The sequence below is a fragment of the Thermobia domestica genome, chromosome 9 (genome assembly GCF_964235325.1).
Source record: "Thermobia domestica chromosome 9, izTheDome1.hap1.1, whole genome shotgun sequence".
Classification (NCBI taxonomy): domain Eukaryota; kingdom Metazoa; phylum Arthropoda; class Insecta; order Zygentoma; family Lepismatidae; genus Thermobia; species Thermobia domestica.
This window is the reverse complement of record NC_137462.1, coordinates 70,919,169-70,941,393: the sequence shown is the minus strand read 5'-3', so window position 1 is coordinate 70,941,393 and position 22,225 is coordinate 70,919,169. Positions and strand designations below refer to the sequence as shown.

The following is a 22,225-nucleotide window of genomic DNA, read 5'->3' as shown; positions in this document are numbered from 1 at the left end:
GTACGAATACGAAACAAAGATACCACAACTGGGGTTCACTAGTATTCACCTGAGTATACACCTCTGTATAGCATGACGAGTAACAGAATGAGTTTAGTTGTGAATAGGAGTGAAAAAACTGCACGGTGGGCTGTCGAAATGGGAAGCAACCGAACAGAAACAAATGAGGAGACGAGAAAAGTAATTATTAAAGTGCATAAGAAGGGTAAGTCTTTGAGAAAGATAGCAAACCTCAGGGGCAGATCCAGAGGGGGGCGATCGGGGCCATCGCCCCCCCCCCCACATGAGGAAACTTTCTTATTTTATATATAAATAAACCCATCCATAACAAGTTTGGAGCTCTTAAAAGTAGCAGTATTACTGCCGACCGCCCCTTCCCCAGAAGTCCGTCCTGGATCCGCCCCTGTATAGAGTAGCCACAATCGAGTATTTTCCGCTGTATGTTTGGAGTCGTTGTCTTGCTGAACAATAAATTGTTTTCAAGAACCATCTTCTGCGCACTAGTATGGAGATATTCTTTTAATATGTTAATATACACTTTGTGGATCATCACTCCATCGATAAGGTGGAGACGACCCACTCCTGAGGCACTCATACAACCCCAGACGAGCACGGACCCTCCTCCGTGTCTTACTTTAGAGACGAGATTTTGAGGATTCATCTCTGTATTCACCTTGCGCCATACCATACGCCTCCCATTGGACTCGATAAAATTAAATTTATTTTCGTCCGAAAATATGACCCTATTCCAGAAAGAAGCCTGATCCCTTATCTTTATACTCTTTTTCAAACTTTAGTCTCTTTATACGATTTGTCTTGTTCACCCAGAACATTTTCCTGGCTATCCGACCATGATACCCTGCAAATATTCCGCACTGTACTGGCTGATACTTTAACACCGCGTGTTTCCAGATCCGTTGCCAATTGCACAGCACTACTTTTTGGAACCTTTTTTCTTTCCCTAATAATGTAACGTTTAACTTGTTCACTCAACACTCTTGGTCTTCGAGTTCTTTTTTTATTATTTTTTTTATGGTTTCGCACAGTGATAGAAACATTATACATCGCAATTATTGTTTGTACTGTTGAACAAGGCCTGTCTGCAAGGTTTGCCAGGGGCGGATCCAGGACGGACTTCTGGGGGGGGCGGTCGGCGGTAATACTGCTACTTTTAAGAGCTCCAAACTTGTTATGGATGGGTTTATTTATGTATAAAATAAGAGTTTCCTCTTGTGGGGGGGGGGGGCGATTGCCCCCTCTGGACCCGCCCCTGACTCTATAATACCTTGAAACAGCTTCGCACACCTCCCCAATCCCCAGACATGAACCCCATAGAACATCTATGATCTGTTCTGGAGACAAGAATCAGAAGGCACAGCTTGTCTACTAAAGAAGGCCTAAGAAAAGCTATTCAAGAAGAATGGGACCTAATCAGTCCCGAAGCTACAGAACTACGAACTACTACAGGTGAAATCAATGCCACGAAGATTACAGACAATCATTAACGCACAGGGTAATCCCACAAAATATTAAATAACGTAATATACTTTATAAGCATTAATTCAAGCATAAGTGTACGGTGACTTTTTGCGTTTACAAAAAAGGAATTCTCTCTTTTCTTCTGAACAAAACAGTGATTGTGTTTGTTTGGCCTTTCTCTTGTATATAGAAATAAAATGTATGAATGTGTAGTCTTAATTCTGGTTATATATATATTTTTCCACCTCCCGTTCTCATGCTAGCTGTTTTCAATATAAACTATGCACGGTGTACGAACACTTTCTGCGCTCACTGTAGGTATGTTGACAATAAGCGAATGTTATTAGAATATTTGTTGAGATTTATTTTCCTTCACTGCCTTTCGCCTGATTAAAAAGTAGTTTGCAGTGCTTTGGAGCAGCTGCAGGTGGGAACGCGATAATGTTTGAGACATACCGGCGACTTTTTTGTGTGTGAAAATAAGACCTTTCTCATAAAGTAGTAAATAACTGCAGTAGCAATTGTCTACGTAAATGATAAAGACATATCCAACTACAAGAAATTAATACAGTATATATAGCCTATTCATTATTGTGTTTCTCTTTTAACAGCTATTAGCTAAGGATGGATAATTCCAGAATTTTTACTTTCCGGATTCCGGAAAGTAAAATCGGAAAAATTCCGGATCTCGGAAAAATTCCGGATTTTTTCTGAATTCCGGAATTTTTCCGAAATCCGGAATTTTTCCGAATTCCGGATTTTTTCCGAATGTCGGAATTTTTCCGAAATCCGGAATTTTTCCGAATTCCGGAATTTTTCCGAAATCCGGAATTTTTCCGAAATCCGGAATTTTTCCGAAATCCGGAATTTTTCTGAATTCCGGAATTTTTCCGAATTCCGGAATTTTTCTAAATTCCGGATTTTTTCCGAATGTCGGAATTTTTCCGAAATCCGGATTTTTTCCGAATTCCGGAATTTTTCCGAAATCCGGAATTTTTCTGAATTCCGGAATTTTTCCGAATTCCGGAATTTTTCCGAATTCCGGAATTTTTCCGAATTCCGGAATTTTTCTGAATTCCGGAATTTTTCCGAAATCCGGAATTTTTCCGTATTCCGGAAAGTAAATTTTCCGATTCCGGAAAACAAAATTTCCGGAATCCGGATTCCGGAAAATTTTGGCCATCCCTAATATATATATATATATATACAGGGTGGGCCATTTTAATCAATCCACGGAAATATCTAAAAAATTATAAAACCTAGAATAAATGTTTGAAGTACACGTTATATATTGCTAAGGGGGAAAACCATTTCCGCCAAAAGTACCCCTCCCCACCCCCCGGAAATGGGGGTAACGGGGGGTAACTTTGAAATGTCAAATGGGAACATGGATCGAGTAATACCTCGTTCGAAAGGTCTTGGAAAACTAAATAACGCTGTACCAAAATTTGTTTCATATGGAGCACCAGTTTCAAAATGGCCGCCATGATATAGTTCGGAAACTCCAGTAGCCGTAGTATGAAAACCATGGGAGGTAAATGAATGGAACAAAATTGAAATACGTAAATATCATAGGGCATATCGAATAGTGTGGTCCCTGTGATCCCAGTGGCTTCCCTGAAGGGATCTTGGGGGCTAACTTCAATATTTCAAATAGTAACATGAGTCGAGTGGTACCTCGTTCGATAAATCTTGCAAAATCAAAAATCTTACAGGAGGAAACGATTGAGGTGAAATGGCAGTGTTCTCAAAAGGCCGCCGAAACATTGTATCAGTGTCAGAGAAAAGGTTTAGTATCCGTAGTATGAAAGCGATTGGAGATAAATCAACAGAAGAAAAACTGGAGTAGGTAACTGACGTAAGGCACATCGAGAGGTGTTGTCGGGGTGACTCCACTGAAAGGTATCCGGGGCCAACTTGAAAATTTCAAATAGCAACTTGAAGCGAGTAACATCATGTTACATAGACAAATGAATATCAAACAGCTTCTGTAAGAATATTTTCGACATGAGACACCGTTTTCAAAATGATCGCCAAGACATGGTGAATGTGTCTAAGAAAACGTCTAGTGCCCATGGTATGAATACGGGTAGAGATAAATGAAAATAACGAAAATTAAATAGGAAAACCACGGAGGCGTTCCAAGGCTCGAGAATAATAAAACAGAGATAAAATATTAGAGTAAAATTGCCATAATGTATAGAGAGATATCCAAGTCCTGCAAAATAATCTTTTCCTGTGCTCTGTATGTGAGCGGGGTGGAAAGTAACAGTGAAAGTTCAAATGAGAACTCTACTTTAATTCGCAAATTAAGGCTACCTTACAAATAGGTATGGTATGGTTGAAACATTTGTTTTTAAGGATGACGCTGTAGTGACTATAAAAAGGTGAAATTTTATTTGAATGGTAACGCATATCTGTATGGCTAAGTATGATTTGATGCGAAAACAGAAGGAACGTTATACGAAAGAAGTTGTCGAATAATGCTGTTGCTGGAACTTACAAACGTGTGAATTTGCTAATCTCCGTCGCCACAGAAACTTTTATGCAATGCGTGCTGGTTATTCGGAAAGCATTTCGGGGATATACGTACACACTGTTTCGTCCCTCAAGCTCACAATATGACATGAGTGGTAATAGTTAATCAAAATGTAACTGTGGCCAAGGGCGCCCATGTTGTGGTTTCCAAGGGAGGCAAGAAAAAGCGACATTTCAAATATAGTTTCAAATTTTGCTGTAGCTATTCTAAAAATTCTATTGAGTTTTCGATATTCCGAAGCACAATTTCCTCTAGGGGGGCGAGAGCCCCCTTTGCCCCCCTTATGGGCGCCCTTGACTGTGACAATCCGCATTAACTGAGTGCACTAATTCTCTATCCCTGAAGTCTGCCTTCCAAACAGCATTGGGTAGGTCAAGCGTACGCCTGAACCGTTGTCCGGTCGGACATTAAAATTTTGAAGTTAGCTCACAAGATCCCTTCAGGAAAGACGCTGGGATCACAGGGATCACATCATTCGATATGACCTATGATATTTACGTATTTCAATTTTGTTCCATTCATCTACCTCCCATGGTTTTCATACTACGGCTAATGGAGTTTCCAAACTATATCATGGCGGCCATTTTGAAACTGGTGCTCCATATGAAACAAATTTTGGTACAGCGTTACTTAGTTTTCCAAGACCTTTCGAACGAGGTATTACTCGACCCATGTTCCCATTTGACATTTCAAAGTTACCCCCCGTTACCCCCCTTACCGGGGGGTGGGGAGGGGTACTTTTGGCGGAAATGGTTTTCCCCCTTAGCAATATATAACGTGTACTTCAAACATTTCTTCTATGTTTTATCATTTTTTAGATATTTCCGTGGATTAATTAAAATGGCCCACCCTGTATATTAAGCGTATTCAATTTGAGGAATGTGATCTCAAGATTCTAATAGTTTTGAAATCTTTCACTTTTACTTGGAATTTTTTACAGTGTTACTACTTTGTTACCTTAACTTACCATACTGATGTACCACTTAATATTACAAAAGGTACTGTTCTGAAGGAAAAGTTGAGTCGTGTGGTGTAACTGAGATATAGTGGAGTCATTCATTTAGTCTCACAAATCCATTCCAGTAGATTAGCATTGTATAGAAAAACCATCATATTTACGGGTAAGGAAAGGAGTGTGATTTCTGTCACTAGAATGGCAATAGTAAGAAAATCAGGTGCTTTGGTATTTTCGGCTATAATACTAGAAGTTTTCAGCTTAGAATACTTTCTTGCTTCTAACTCACTATAGATTTAATTAGTAATGGATTTTTTTAAAATATATATTAAGTTGCAACTCCTATCAGAATTCCATGAAAGTAAGTTTTTTTTTTTTTTCTCCTAATATTGAATCAGTTTAACTTGACGAACACCAATTCTAATGAATTTATTACATTCGACCACAGTGAACTACAGAGAGTAAATAAATAATACAAGAAAATCAGAGTAAAATCCAAATGTTATCTGAGAATGCAGATACAAATGAAAGAATACTTACGGTTAAACAAGAAATTAATACAAGAAAATCAGAGTAAAATCCAAATGTTATCTGAGAATGCAGATACAAATGAAAGAATACTTACGGTTAAACAAGAAATTTCCAATAGTAATAATAATACTATCCAAAAATAGTTGTTTGTTTTCTATCATAAACTGTAGGTCAACGTCTCATATAGCTTCGGTAGAAAAGGGACGTTAAATTTCAAGAAACAAATAACTCAATCTGCTAAAAATATTCTATTGACATTGTTCTCGAACATGTACAGAAGAGCGTTCTTCTAGTGGAGTTCCATTCATCTGAAACTGGGGTGACTGGAGCCACCTACTTTAGTCCATTAATAAGTTGCCTCGTAAAAATCTTCCTAATGGATACGCATGAAATATCAGACTGTTTTATGACAACGTTGTTCCTTTCAGTTCTTCACAACCTTTGTGCCTAAATGCCTCACTTTGACAAGGTGCTTAACACCCATTACCAAATCCAAACGTGGTTCCTTCTGATTTTCTTTGCATCCCTGAAACGTGTCATGGGCGGTGAATGATTCGATTTTTCTGAAGTTCAGTTTGTTTGCAAGTGATCGCCATTGGTGACTCGAAATTTAGAGCTGGCGACCAGTGTTCAGTAGGAATGGTTTCTGCTTGAACTCACAGGGCTGCCCAGTTTCTGTTTCACAAGAAAATAATTACCACTGAGTGAGAAAAAAACACGGAATGTGAAGTCTTCAAAACTTTTGTTTTCTTATTTGACGTTGAATCACACACTGTAAAAGATTTACAGTAAAAACTTCATTACGAGATTCACGAATTTACTTCCAATTATCACATTTTGTGCAGTCTTACTTGTGAGTACTACTTCATGTGCGAGAGGCTTCAGCAGTTTCAACAGAGTTAAGACCGTCTCCAGGAATTCACTGAAGATAAAATATTTTTTAACATGTATATGAATTGTCCAGTTCAAAATTGGTTACCCTGAATCTAATTGTCTGGTTTTGAAGTTGTATGTGCTGGTGCAGTTTCTTTCTTTGTCAAACTAATAGCCGTCGGGTAAGGGGAGGCCTCTTTGTACGTGAGAGATACCGGCGATCGTCATTTTTGCATTGGCGAGTGCGTCTAACTTCGAAATTTTGCGCTCTCTGTAAAGATAAATATTAGTTTAAGAAAAGGGCAAGGAAACACAAAGCTAACTCAGTGTTTGCGTACCACGAAGCGTACATAGATCGACTTGGATGGTAACCGAGCACCCTCAATCTTTTAATAAAACAAGTGAGCAACAAAAGTATTGTGTGTTACATAGTGATTTTTTTTTTTTTTTTTTTTTTTTTTACTGGTCAATTTTGTTCTTCATTGTTGTTCAAACCATATTTTTTCTTCAATCATTTTCCCTCAAATATTGTGCATGACATCTGGTAAGTTTTATATAAAATATCTTAGTTTCTTTTTTTTTTAGTTTGTTTGCTCTCATAGATAGTTTGTCTTGAATAATGTTTTCTAACATGCTATAACCAGTTGCTCTGTTTTATTTGACAGTTTTATTACATTCCGCTCTTGTCGACATTTGGATGGCAAGCATACAGTATTCGGTCATGTCGTTGGAGGCTTAGATACACTTACAGCTATTGAAAGAGTGGAGACTGATAACAAGGACCGGCCAATTGAAGATATTGTCATTGAAAAAACTCAAATATTTGTTGATCCGTACCAGGAAGCAGATGAACAAGTGAGTATTGGGTACCTAAGCTATATATATATATTAGTTTTAATTACCACATGTACTTGAATGTAAGACGCCATCGATTCGAAGACTTACTTTATTTGTTTTTCTTGTGAATCGGAGCTTTTTAATGTGACTAACCGTGATACGCTTTGAACACGTTCCTCAGTACTTTCTGAGATTTCGCAATTTTAGTATCTTTCAGTCTGATTATGTCACTTATTATTGGAAATCAGCCTTTTCTCTTTTCCCCACGAATTCGAAACTACCTCATCAGTTAGCGAGTGGCTTATGTTTCTTGGGCCAAAGAATAGACAGACAAATATATATGTTCCATGCGTCCGCTACATCATATATTTGCTTCAGACACGTTGAACTCACGTTTTGCCTGTCTATTCCCGTGTTTCTTCGTATACGAAACCACTTTCACTTTAAATCTGCATCATAAAAGCTTTATTGTTGTGTCCATCCATCGCACAGTTCAATTGCAGTTGCTGATGTACTACTATGAGCAAAATAAATGACGCGTCTCTTTATTTTGAAGTTTTTTGAAAATATCTCCGTTTTCTTTATATGTTCGAAATTTCGGAAGGTTTCCCCAGCAGGACAGGTTAATAACAAATCCGTTTTTAATATTTGTGTTAGATATTAGCTTAAAATAAAGAAATTAGAAGCAAAAAACATTAAATCGACAGAAATCTCGAGAATTACCAACTCTGCTAAAGTGGGAAATTTTCAAGAACGCGAGGGAATTCTGCAGTTCAACACGAAGCAGCGACATCTATGTCATTGAGAGAAGCGTGGATTAGATCTACAAACGAAAATTTTAACGAAATATTTCTAGTATGTCTTATTATATGCATTATCAGCGAACTCCAAATATATGAATCTATGCTAAGTATTAACGTATAGATTGTGCAAATAGTGGAAATTACCTATGGAAAAAGACGAATTGTTAGCCCAATCGTAATGAAAAATCGTCTTTACTGTAGAACAGGTTCAGCTTACGTAAGAAAGCAAGTAGCTCAGTTAGATAAAGCAACGAGTTTGTATACCGAAGGTAGACGGTTCGAATCCCGTGAAAGTACTGTTGTCATTTTTATCACTAAGGTTATTTTATTTATTTTTTATTTGGGAAAGAATCAAAATGTAACATATGTGTAAAACTCATGACGATACCAAAAAAAAAAAAAAGTTTGGATATTTTGATAACAGATTTCCCTATTAAATGTTTAATTTTCTCTATAAATATTTGTCTTAAATTGAAATTGTTTTGAATTTACTACATAAGCAAAGTTGCCCGAAGGAGGAGAGCTCAAGTAATAGATATTCTACGTAAAAGCAACCTATTGTAGAATGATGATGCTTCTTACCTTCAGCACATAATCTTAACGTTAGAGAGTCAGAGAGAGAAAAATTCTGTTTTTCCTCCCCTATGACCACTCATCTTAAAGCTCTATCTATAATGATTCGTGTCACATAATTTCGGCTCTCCAAAGACATTCATATTTATTATTATTATTATTATTATTATTATTATTATTATTATTATTATTATTATTATTATTATTATTATTATTATTATTCCTGAATATGAGCCAGAGCCCACTCTGAAAAATTGCATCTGGCGTTCTGAGTGAAAGTTCTATGGGACTATTAGAAAAATATATTCCCGTTTCCACGCTGATGGTAGAATTTCTTAAACAGTTATTGAATTACGTTCGAAAGGTAGGCGTAAATAGCGCCCCCGCAACAATGTGGCGTGGGGACCGCACAAGCTGCAAGGCCAAAAAATATACAGAAAGTACGCCGGGGCGGAGCAGGCCAAATTTTCACACGGGCAAAGTGACTTTTTGGCGCTCTTCCCCTAGTAGTAGCCTATATTTTACATTTTATCATAGTGTTTTTAATAGTTTAAACCAGGAGCGTCATTTCAGATTTTGCTTTGGGGGGGGGGGCAAGACCTCTTGATATAAGTAAAATTTCGCGTTTTTCACTGATTTACTACTATTCTAATGATAAAATCTTTATACATCTCAAACTCAGGGGGGGCAAATGCCCCTCCCTGCACTCCCTAAATGACGCCCCTGTTTTAAACCCATTTTCAAAAAGAAATCCATTACCTAGGAAAACTTCACAAAGAATATGGCCCGCTATAAACAATACCAACTCCACCCCCTCTGGTCTAGTAGCTAGCACGCCTGCCCTCTGTGGTACTGTGTCCAATTCCCGGTGGATTACTGTTGAACGATAAAAGTGGTTCGGATTCCACTATAATTAGTATCCACATCTCCCTTGCCCATTAAGGCATAACCGTGGAACGCTAAACTCAAGCAAACAAACAAACAATACTTAATTCCCGGCACTCTTTATTCTACATGCCATCTCTCAATTTTTCAATACAGCCCCCTTAGTACTATGAAACTCTCTTCTTCCATAGTGAAATGTAAAAAGATCATATAATTGCCACTACTTTACAAGAATATAAACCAAAAACGTCAGTAGAAAGCACATTGTAAAATTTACTTTTTGAGGCTCGTTTTGGTGCCCCTCTTTCTCTGGCACCCCGGGCAGTCGCCCGGCCCTTAGTCCGCCCTTGAAAGTACGGACGCATAACTAAGGACTGCGGAGGAGAGGTTAACCTTCATGTTATGCCACTGGTTTGACGTGTTTGAAATGTTCAGTAAGTGATCGGTTAGTGAAATAATTTCGACGGTTACTGATGTTTAAAGTTTAGGTAAGACAAAGCTACCTAATCAAATACATTTGATATCGCGATGTCACAATTTGATTTTTCCTCACATAAAAAAGATAAAAACAATAGTAATAAAAACCCTTACTCGTACTGGGCTCCTAACTAACTAACAACCTAATTCTTACAGACTAGTTGCTCTGACCAACTGAGTTTCGATTTCTTACGCGAAAGAAGTCTGTTATATTAAGAGGCATGCTTTTCATTATCAAAACTGTTCGAAGTAATACGAACATAGCTTAAGAACAGAGACGGAACTGAATTACCACTCGATTGACCTTGAGGGCAAATCACCAAAGCGTAGCTATAAACGTAAGTTCCAGCATGCATTTCTCTGGAGTTGTGTTCGGTATTCCTATCTGCCAGTCATGCTTGTTCGTAGGAGTAATATGTTACAAACCTAACCTTTCGATAGAGCACAATGACAGAGAATCAGAGGAAAGAAACTCTTGCCATTGTGAACGTGGGATACCACACTGTGCAATAAAACTGACACGTCTCCTTGAAGTGATATTTCATCGAAAATAACTCGTTTTCCTTTATATAGTCTATCCGAAGTTTTTGAGGGTTTCAAAATGAGGAAATGTTACTGACAAACAAGAACGCATTTAGGGGTGGGTCTAGGGGGTCCGGACCCCCTCTGAAACCCCAACTTTTCTGTAAATTTAGCCTAATTTTGGGGATTATCTTTTAAAATTTTATTATAATTTATCCTAATATTGAAGTCGGACTTCTCCCGAAATAAATTACTGCATACGTGCCTGCTGACAATTTTCAATATATTCCTGAAATAAGTAAAATAACTAAATTAGGAGCAAAAAGCTTCAACACGGGCTAACTTTTGTCCACTGCCAATATTGTTAGAAGGGTTATTAATAGCAAAAACTGCTAGGCAATGCTGAACCTTGGAACTTCACTCCGAACAGCAAGCTTATTATTGAGAACTACATATGAAACATTTTATCAAAACTTATCTAGCTTTTACCTGGCATGAAATTATTATATACACCAAAATTCACTCTCCTAAAATGTGTATCTAAACATTGCTCTACGTATCTACGAAGCAATGAAAATTATTTATCGAAATATGTGAGCAGGGAATTCTAACAGCCAGCCATTTTATTTAAATCGCAATAAACCCTGTAACCGTACGTTAACGTGAGGACAAAGCTTGGTCCATTGGTAAATTGTTTGAAGAATAAAAACTCAATGTTCGTAGGTTCGAATCTATCCAGTCACCACAACATTTTATTCTTATGTGTAACGATGAAATAAGAAAAAAATGTATAACCGTTAAGACAAAACTTCAACCAAGTCTGAAGAGAACAATACTAAAATAGTAACACAATGACGTCAACCAAAAATTATTTCATGTAGCGTTTGGACGAAATTACAGCTGTTAACAATTGCAGAAATAAAAACAGGCTGATAGCTGTAATGCAATCTAGACTTCTGAATGCATTTACTTCCTGAAAACTTCCGTCTCGTCATTGGTATGCCGTTAATCATTGTAAAACCTTTCAATTGGAAGTGAAATGACACAAACTAAAACAGTTTTAAATCAATAAATAATATCTATGTATAAAAGTAGGTGTCTTTTATCTGTAGTTCTGAGTTCCTTTTACTTTGAAGTAACAAATGAGAGAAGAAAGTATGGTGTTCGAAAAAAAAATCAAATTTGAGATTTCAACGAATTTACACGTATTATAGCCCCTAACACCGAAAAAGTTATTTTTCGATACATGTCTATCTGTTCGTCCGTCCGTTCGCTACACTTTTCTGTGCACTCGCCTAGAGGCCATACCGTTCAACTTATCTGCACCAAATTTTAGTTTAAGATTTTCATAGTATTTCCTATAGTTTTTTTATTTCCCTCCTACTCCCAAAACAAGGGTAGTTTCCTGTACGATGAAAATAGAAAAAAGATATTTTCTCGTAACTGGCTCTAACGATCTTGTTTTCTTTCTTTTTTTATAAATCAATATTTATTTAGCAACCCTATTTTGTGGTATAAGGCATTTATCTGAGAAAAATCTACAAGGGATAGTTTATACTAAGGGGGTGAGTTTTTTCTCAGTGATTTTCTCAAAATGGACTCAAATGTTTTCGTTCATATTTCATAAATAAAGATTTCATTAATAACTTATCAATATGGCATAACTCGTTTGTCCTAAAAAAATGCGAGGGGTAGTTTATTCTTGGTGGAGTGTTGTCTGGGCGATTTTCTCAAAAACGACTCAAAAGAGTTTATTCATATTTCAAAAATAAATATTTCGTTAATAACCGAACAATATGGCAAAACTCGTTTGTCCTGAAAAAATATGCGAGGGGTAGTTTACTCTTGGGGGTGTTTTTCCTCCACGGTTTTCTCAAAAATGAGTCAAGCAATTTTGTTCGTACTCAGAAATAAATATTTCATTAAAAACCTAGTAATATGGAATAACTCGCTTACCCTGAAAGAATCCTCAAGAGATAGTTTATTCGGGGAGTTATTTTTCCCTCACGATTTTCTCAAAAATTACTCGGACAATTTTATTGATAATTCATAAATAAGTATTTCATTAATAACCCTATATTTTAGTATAAGTCATTTCTATGAAAAACAATTACAACGGATAGTTTCTTTTTGGGGTCAAGGTTATTTCCCCGACAATTTTCTCGAACGACAGGCGATTTGTTCAAATTTCGCAAATAAATATTTCATTAATAACCAAAAGTATATCTTAACTCATTGTTCGAAACAATTCACAAGAGGTAGGTTACTCTTGACGTGTTCTTTTTGAACGACTTTCCCAAAGTGACTCATTTGATTTTTTTCATATTTCATAAACAATGATTGCATTAATTGGTCTATTATATGTCTAATGAAAATGTGCTCAAAGTGTGAGTTAGTTTTGTAGTGTGGATTTTCTTCAATCGAAGTTTTTTATTCGATAATCTGACATTCGATGTATTTGAATAATACGATAATTTTATTCGTATTATCCAAATGCACACTTCAGTAACAACTGCGGCCTAACACAGTTAAGAAATTGAATTGAAAAAGTTTAGTGCGGTGGCCCTGTAATTGAATATTTTTTGAGAAACTCCCTAGCTTTTTGTGGTAAACTTAGGCTTTTCTTTTTCGAGCGACAAAAGAGAGAAGAAAATATAGTGATTGTGAAAATAATATCAAATTCAGATTTCAACGGATTTACATGTTTCATGGCGTCTACATACCGAAAATGTGACTTTTCGACACCCGTCCTTCCGGTCCGTCCGTTCGGCACACTTTTCTATGCACTCGCCTAGAGGCCATACCGTTCAACTTATCTACACCAAATTTTAAACTTAGGGTTTACTTAGTATTCTTACAGGAGCTTTTCCATTTTTTCCTACCACCTAAAATAAGTGTGGTTTACAAACAGCCGAAAATCGAAAAACGCTATTTTCTCAAAAATGGTTTTAACAATTTTGTTTATTTTTCATTAATCAATATTTAATTAACAACCCTATATTGCAGTATCAGATATTTCTCTTAGAAAAATTTACAAGGGGTAGTTTATTCTTGGAGGTGACTTTTTCTCGACGATTTTCTCAGAAAAGACCCTGGCGAATTTTGTACACACTTCATAAATAAATATTTGACCTTACAACATGGTATAAGTCAATTGACCTGAAAAATATATGAGTAGTAGTTTATTCTTGGACTTGAATTTATTCTCAGTGAGTTTCTCAAACACGACCAGTTGGCAACCCTGTATCTCGAAAACGAAGCTGAATTCGAAAACTGCAAGAGGACCATTTGTCTCCTTTTGATGTCACGAATCACCTCCCGAAGTTTGTGGACATCTTTCAGGTTCACCCTTAATGAAGCTTCTTTTCGAAAAGTTAACTATTAACTTTAGGCATTGTTTATCTTTTTTTAAATCACAAATGTCGTTATTAATTTTAAGGCAGAGAACTACTTCTGAGAGAATAGATCTTGAAAGATAATATTAAAACTTAGACTTTTGTTTTCGAGACATTCCAGACAAGACGAGACATTTTACAAGCTATCTCGTGTCCAAAACATTTGCCTCGTATTATCTTGGATGTCACAAAGCGCGTCTTGTCTCTTTCTCGAGACATGTCTTATCTCGTGCGCATTCGTTAACACTTGGAAAGGATTATCTTTCTACTCAAAGCATTGTTTTTATAATGGTTGCATATTTATGATAATTGCTGTCCACATAAATTACAGTCTTTTCAGTTGAATTAATTTTTATTATTATTATTATTGAAATTGCAATATCTAGTTTAACGTTGGTCGATTGTGCACCTACGCTAAGGGAGAATGATGATGAATGAAATGGTGAAATGAAGAAAGTGGGAGGAAAATGGAAAATCTCAAGAAAACACATACCCATGCACACGGTATTTGTCCACCTCAAATTTCACTTGGCGCGAAGTGGAATCGAGCCACGGACCCCATGCACCAAAGGTGAATGCTCTATTATTATTATTATTATTATTATTATTATTATTATTATTATTATTAATAATAATAATAATAATAATAATAATAATAATAATAATAATAATAATAATAATAAATTGTAGCGAGCTCAACGGGTTTCAACCGTTCGACTTAACCAACGTTTGGGTGCCTATTCGTTCGTCGGCTCCATGAGAACTCCTCATAAAAGACATTTCATTTTAATGAAACTAGTAAGTGCCTTCTTTTAGCTCTGCGAAGTAACTATTGCTTGGAATATGAATCTGCAAAACATAAGAGGTAAAATTAACCAAATGGTGCAAGTTTCCACTTATATATACAAAACAATTTTGCAATATCAACTACGTGAATCTTGTCCCATAAAGAAGCCAAAACCCCTACACCGAAGAGCCCTCCGAGATTTGATCATTGTCCACACGGACTGAAATTGTCATTTGAAGCCAAGGCTTTAATATGAAGCCAATAATTTCTTTAAAATAGACGGAAAATTCGGAAGTTATAAGCATTTTCATATTTTTGCCTTTTCTTATAAGGGAGCCGTAGCCCCCTATACTGAAGAGCCCCCCCCCCCCCCCGGAGATTTGATCATTGTCCACTCGGACTGAATTTGTCATTTGGAACCAACACTTTAATACGAAGCAAAATATTTCTTTAAAATAGACGAAAAATTCGAAAGTTATAAACATGTTAATAATTTTGCCTTTTCTCATAAGGGGGCCGTATTAGCCTACACTGAAGAGCCCCACGAGATTTGATGATTGACCACTTGGACTGAAATTCTCATTTGAAACCACAACTTTTAATATGAAGCCAAAAATTAAACTTTTACCTCAATTTAAACTGACTGGGTTCCGGTTCCCCCCCACTATTGTTTAGTTTAGTTAAGTGGTAATTTGTGACAGCTTCACATCATCAAAAGAAGGTTTCACTTCCCCTCCCCTCCCCCAGGAGTTCGTGCTGGATCCACCACTGGAATCAATAGACACTCTTCCTATTCTTTTTGTCACCCTTGATTGTGTAGGGGCTCCCTCGTACAAATAAAGAAGCGGTAATATTACAATCAAGGGGCGCTATATATTAGGTATTTTTTTAGTTACCTACCCCTAACCGCACAGGGCCATCTTTCGTAGAATAAAAAATATTACATGATATTCCAATCATGAAAGGGGAGAGGATGCTGTAAATATATTTCTTATTCATTTTGTCTGTCCTGCTTATCAAAAATTACTTTCTGTTGTAAGGGTACTGAAATGAGAGGGGCAAAATAAAAAGTCGTACCCCCTCCTACATGGTTGCTCAAATAAGTAGTAAAGAAAGCATTTCAAACTAAGATATTTAAGATTTAAACTAGGAAACTAAGATATCCTTACATTATGTAAGGATGGCATATTCAGGATTATTATTATTATTATTATTATTATTATTATTATTATTATTATTATTATTATTATTATTATTATTATTATTATTTGAATGTTTTTGGAGCACCGAAATTTTGTGAGACGAACAATGATATGTAGAGGTTTAAGATGGGTGGTCATAGAGGAGGAAAAACCAGGATTTTTCTCTGTCTGACTCTCTAACGTAAAGATTATGTGCTGAAGGCTACAATAGTTTGCTTTTACGTAGAATATCAATTACTTGAGTTCTCCTCCTTCGGTCTACTTACCTTATGTAGTAAATTCAAAACAATTTCAATTCAATACAAATACATTGTAAAACTTTTCCGTAATTAAACATCTAGGGAAAATTAAACATTTAATAGGGACATCTGTTATCAAAATATCCAAACACGTAGATAGAAGAGTATCTAGTGAGAAATATTGTGAAACTTTATAAAATTCTCCAAATTAGAATTAACATTTACTGGGAAACATTCGTTATGCGCCAGCGAGCATATGGTGAGCAGTGAGCACAGGGGAAATAATTACGAAACTGTTTGCAAACAAAATTAGGGACGCTAATGCAAGTGCGACAACGGCATTTTTTTCTTTTTTTGGTATCGTCATGAGTTTTACACATACGTTACAATTTAATTCTTTCCCACATAAAAAAATAAATAAAATAACCGTAGTGTAGAGATAAAAATGACAACGGCACTTCCATGGGATCGAACCCGCTACTTTCAGCATACAGACTCATTGCTTTAACTAACTGAGCTATTTGTTTTTTTACGTGAACTGAGCCTGTTCCGGTAAAGACGATATTTCATTACGATCGTTCTACCAATTCGTCCTTTTCCATAGATAATTTCCACTATTTGCTCTATCTTTATGTTAATACTTAGCATATATTCATATATTTGGAGTTTGCAGATAATGCATATAATAAGACATACTAGAAATATTCGTTAAAAGTTTAGTTTGTAGATTTAATCCACATTTCTCTCAATGACATAGATGTCGCTGCTTCGTGTTGAAATGCAGAATTCCCTCGTGTTCTTGAAAATTTCCCACTTTAGCAGAGTTGGTAATTCTATAGATTTCTGTCGATTTAATGTTTTTTGCTTCTAATTTCTGTATTTTAAGCTAATATCTAACACAAATATTAAAAACGGGTTTGTTATTAACCTGTCCTGCTGGGGAAACCTTCCGAAATTTCGAACATATAAAGAAAACGGAGATATTTTCAAAAAACTTCAAAATAAAGAGACGCGTCATTTATTTTGCTCATGGTAGTACGTGATTGCAAAGGTATGTTTGTTTCGACAATGTCAATGTAGTAGTCTGACTTATACTGCAAGGTTGCAATAACTGTGTTTGTTATAGAGATGCAAGATCGGCGTTTGTAATAGAGGCGGTGCACGTGAATCTAAAACGCATTCTGATTTAAGAAAGCCAATTTCGTCAAAAATGGTGGCTCTTACATTCGAACAAATACGGTAATAATTTGAAAAATTATATGCTTAAATCTCAATGTAACGTTTATACTTTTAGCACTGCACATCTCATCAGAGGAGACTTAAGATAGCAAAGTGATTTCTGATTGCAACAAAAACAGCATTTTTTCTCGCATATCGATATGCAAAAGACCTCGTGCATTGTTTTCATAGAAAAATGTAAATGTTTATTTATCTTGATACACCCCTACTATTACTTCGGTATTCTTTTAGACCATTTCTTAGCTTTCCAGAAGATAAAATATCTTACATTGGTGGAAAATAGTTTCCGGGTTCGTGAACTTTAATACGATATGTGTTCACATTATATGTTTCTTTACATTATCAGATCACATGTTTGGTTAAACGTTATGAGCAGCTACATACTCAACCAAACAATATTGATACACTATCTTATATATAGGGGATAGAGGCTACGATAATTTTCTCATTACAAAGTACCATATTATAATCGCAATTTTCGGGTACGGTTCATGCAGTGCCTTATATTTCAAGTCCAACAGTTTCAAGGACAAAAAAGTAAGCTTAAAAGTAACATAGAAAATGTGGATATTACGAAAATAACAAAACACATTACGAAATTTACAGTAAGCATAATCCATTGTCTCTTTCATATGGCTATACGTACGGTGAATATTTACCAGAAAGTAGCGAAAATATAATCACAAAACTGAAAAACTACACTGTTAACTCTTCCACAGTATTACGAACATCCAAATTTTGTAGGCCTCTGCACAGTAATAACGCAGTCTCTTTTTGAGTTAGACTGGGCAGTGAACATGAAAAATAGGTTAGGATCGGATACTATGAACATGATGTGACGCATTTGAAATAAATAGAAACAGAGCTATAGGGTTTTGAAAATTTGACTTTTAAAAAGACTTTATTTTGAAAAACTGCTGAGTTGGTTTGGTAATGGTTTCCAGTAGACCAAAAAATCATAATGCCGTTTATTGCAATTTTATATCTCAAATCATTCCGGAATATGAAAAATAGAGTACCAATTGCTGTACTGCTGAAAATAACGTATTTGTAGTAAATTTTTAAAATGATAGTAACTTCCCTTTTCTTCTACAACATTATAGTAATAGTTTTTGGTAGTTGTAATTACGGTATCGTATTTGAAGTTCTTGCAATTATATAATTTTAAGTACTGTTGCAGACTACCAATATTTATCGTATCTCCTGAACGGTTTGAGATATTAAATTGCTTGAAATGACATAGTTTCTCTCATTTCGATATTTGCTTAGTACAAAGTTTTTTTTTTTTTTTTTTATCATCAGTTTGGGAATTACAAGTGCGCCTCAAGTCCGACAATTCATTCTGTATATCTACGTGGTTCCACATCTATGTGACCATATTAAGAAGATGGAAGTTATATGTGTTGCAGACTTAAAAGGCATTTACTGTATTTGAATTCCAACGCTAAGAGTAACAGTTTGATTGCAGGTGTGCAGTTCCCTAATTTGGAAGCGATAAGTAAGATCAGTGATGTTTGTTGTTGAGAGAATATTGATAAAAATCGTTCCACTTTTGAATGCTTTTCAAATTCTTGCGGCAATTAGAGGATAAGGGAAGCGGAAAAGGAAGTTTTTCAAATTATTGCCGTAAGAGGACAAGTCGTTGAGTTCCCTTGTTACGTTCTTATGTTTTGACTCAGGTTGTATTCCCGGTTGGAGTTCATGTGATTCGAATCCCACGTCACTGTAAGTCTTATTTCGTATATAGGGGAAACTAATAAATGAACGAACGAACGAAACAGTCGTTGATATGTAATAGTTAGTGATCATGATTTGCCATCAATATGTTTCATTAAAGTTTGTTTTATTCATCTGTTTTAGTTGGAAAAAGAGCGTGCGGAAGAAGCGAAAAGGAAGGCAGAGGAGTTGGCTGCAAGTCGACAACCAAAGAGAAATCCTGATGGAAAGTTGAAAGTCTACAGGTCGGGCGTTGGAAAGTACATCAATATGGAAGAAGCATCTAAGTAAGTGGAAACCTATTGAAAGATTTTTTTTCACCACATTTATGTGTTAACATATGTAAACTTATTCTTACATGAAACTGGCCTTGAATCTACTTGTATTGTTTATTGTTTAAAGTGGTGGCCCGGAATCAGACTCTAGTATTAACACTAACACCGTCTGTGTCTATTAATACATCAATGTATACATTGTTTTTCTTTAAATATTCCTAAAATCAACGGTTATTATTACCATTTTATAGCATAATTTTCTAGATCTTTACAGAAACTACTATAAACTAAAATGTGAGTGTTCAGAGAGTCTATATCGTGTAACACTTCATCTCCAAAGTCAATAGTATTCGTAATTCGTAACATTATATACGAGAAATGGAGGAAATAACCAATTTCTTATCACACGAGCTGTTCTGTAGGTACGAATTCAGTGATGTACAGAGTAAAAATACGCACTCTGTTGTGTATGCACATGTCATGGATAGCGTAAGTGTTAATGCATTGGGATTGTAAGCCGGAGAGCCCAGTTCGTTTCTTTGTCCAGTCGTGCATTTTGTCACTCTTTGTATGGTGAAATTTGTGTTTTACTTAAATCATGGAACCAACAAAAAGTCTATATAAACGTTTATATTGTAATAGAAGTGAATACTTGTAGAGGTTTATTCAATATGTATCAAATGCTTGGAGGGAAATTGTTTTCGCTTCAGTTTTGTAAGTTTGATATGATACTTACAGCGTTTAAAATTATGACGAAGTGTTATGTTTATATGTTAGTGAATAGGTTTCATTCAGTCATGGTGCGAATGAGATCAGTAGGCTTTTAATTTTATGTAGAGTGAGTAAGGTTAGAGAGTAAGCACAGATAAATGAAAAACGAAATAATACATTGTTTTTCGTGTTACTTCGCAATCGTCGTTGACATTAGTGCTGGAGGGGGAAAGACTTAAAAAGATGTCAGTCAGTTATGTAGTTCCATCGGTCATTCTGAAAAACGCTACCGCAGAGAAGTGAAGGAAAAGGTTTCAATTAAATGAAAGAATGAATATATGTTTGCCTTTTTTGAAATGTGCAGTAATAAGCTTCTTCACGTACTGACAAATTGTTCTTTAATTTAATTCCAGGCCTGATAAAGAATCGACCTCAGAGCCAGTAAGAAAGAAGAAAAAAGACGTAGGATACGTATTTGGCAACTTTAGTAGTTGGTAAAGTGATGAAATTTGTGTGTATATAAGATCATATTTCACTATACATAATGTTTAATGTATGTATGAACATTCTAATTGTATATATTATGATCAATACATTTTTTAAACATAAAAAGCTGCGAATTTTCATTTCCATAGTTCAGTACTTATTTTTCCTTCCTGCCGTGTAATAGAATTTCATGTGTAATGAAATATTAGAACAGTTGACAATTGTTTGCATACTATACACAACCTGTCAAATTTATTTGCATTCAGATATTTGTTAAATTTCAGTGTAGGAATTTAAGTGGAAAATACACATACAGAAAGAAAGAAAAAAAGGAATTGGGTAAAAGGTCTCCATGTAATTATTTAGAATTGTAGATTAAATAAAAATGAAAAAGATATCTTGTCTGAAAAATAAAAATAACAAAAAGGTCTTTTATCTGGTATACTGCTGACATGGTCGATTAAAAAAAAAAAAAAAAAAAAACAGTATGAAAAATGATATTTGGTCTAGGAATTAATTCGTGCGGTTGGTACGCACACATTGAAGCTGTAGTACAAACACAAAATACATAAATACCTTAAGAAAAATATTGTCCATCCCTAGCCACCACTTTCGCCCATCTGTCAGGCAATGTACGGATTCCGTGGCGAAAGAAGTCCTCATCCTTGGAAGCGATCCAGTCAGAGACCCATGTTTCGATATCTTCTGAAGAAGTAAACCGCTGTCCAATCAAATCGTTGTTCATGCAATCGAACAAGTAGTAGTCCGAAGGAGCAACGTCTGGTGAATACGGCGGGTGGGGTAAAACTTCCCATCCGACATTTTCTAAATAGGTTTTGACCGGTTTTGCGACATGTGGGCGAGCGTTATCATGTTGAACAATAAGTTTATCATGTCTATTCTCCCATTCTGGTCGTGTTCTGGCCAGAGCTTGCTTCAAACGCATTAATTGTCGTCGATAACGTTCTCCATTCATAGTTTCATCCGGTTGCAGCAGCTCATAGTACACCACACCTTTCATATCCCACCATATGCACAGCATAACCTTTGCACAGTGAATATCTCGTTTTGGTTGTGATGGACCTGGTTCACCTGGTTTCACCCAGGCCTTTTTTCGTTTAGGGTTCTCGTAATGGATCCACTTATCACCCGTAATAATTCGATGCAGAAACCCCCTTCTGCTCTGTCGTTGAAGCAGCAATTCGCAAATGGTTTTTCGTCTTTCAACGTCTCTGTCGTTCAATTCATGTGGAACCCAATGTGACTTCTTTTGAATCATTCCCATGGCTTTTAAGCGTTTGGAGACTGTTGTTTGATCAACGCCTAATGCTGCTGCAAGTTGTTCCTGCGTTTGACACGAATCCTGCTCGAGCAATGCTGTCAATTCTTCGTCTTGAAATTTTTTTGGCTGTCCAGCTCGCTCTTGGTCTGCCAAGCCGAAATCACCACTTCTAAACCGTGCAAACCACTTCTGACACGTTCGCTCAGCTAGAGCATGGTCACCATACACTTCCACCAAAATACGATGACTTTCAGTCGCACTTTTCTGCATGTTAAAGTAATGCAGCAGGACACCCCGCAAAAACACTTTATCAGACACAAATTGCACCATGTTCACTTAACTACAAACTGGTGTTGTTGACGCTTTAATCCACTGCCCTATACTACGAACGATACGCGATGACAGGGGTTTGCAACACA

General features: G+C 36.0%; 1 protein-coding gene across 1 annotated transcript in view; it reads left to right on the top strand.

Annotated features, from left to right (window-relative positions):
• The window catches only part of LOC145694730 (RING-type E3 ubiquitin-protein ligase PPIL2), a 70,589-nt gene extending 49,939 nt beyond the window's left edge, over positions 1-20,650 (top strand). Inside the window, exons 10-12 of the mRNA XM_081771299.1 lie at positions 7,043-7,232; positions 19,197-19,339; positions 20,452-20,650. Of these exons, the coding sequence (XP_081627425.1) occupies positions 7,043-7,232; positions 19,197-19,339; positions 20,452-20,536 (418 nt within the window). The 3' untranslated portion in view covers positions 20,537-20,650. The remainder of the gene's footprint in view (positions 1-7,042; positions 7,233-19,196; positions 19,340-20,451) is intronic.
• Positions 20,651-22,225: the final 1,575 nt, after the last annotated feature.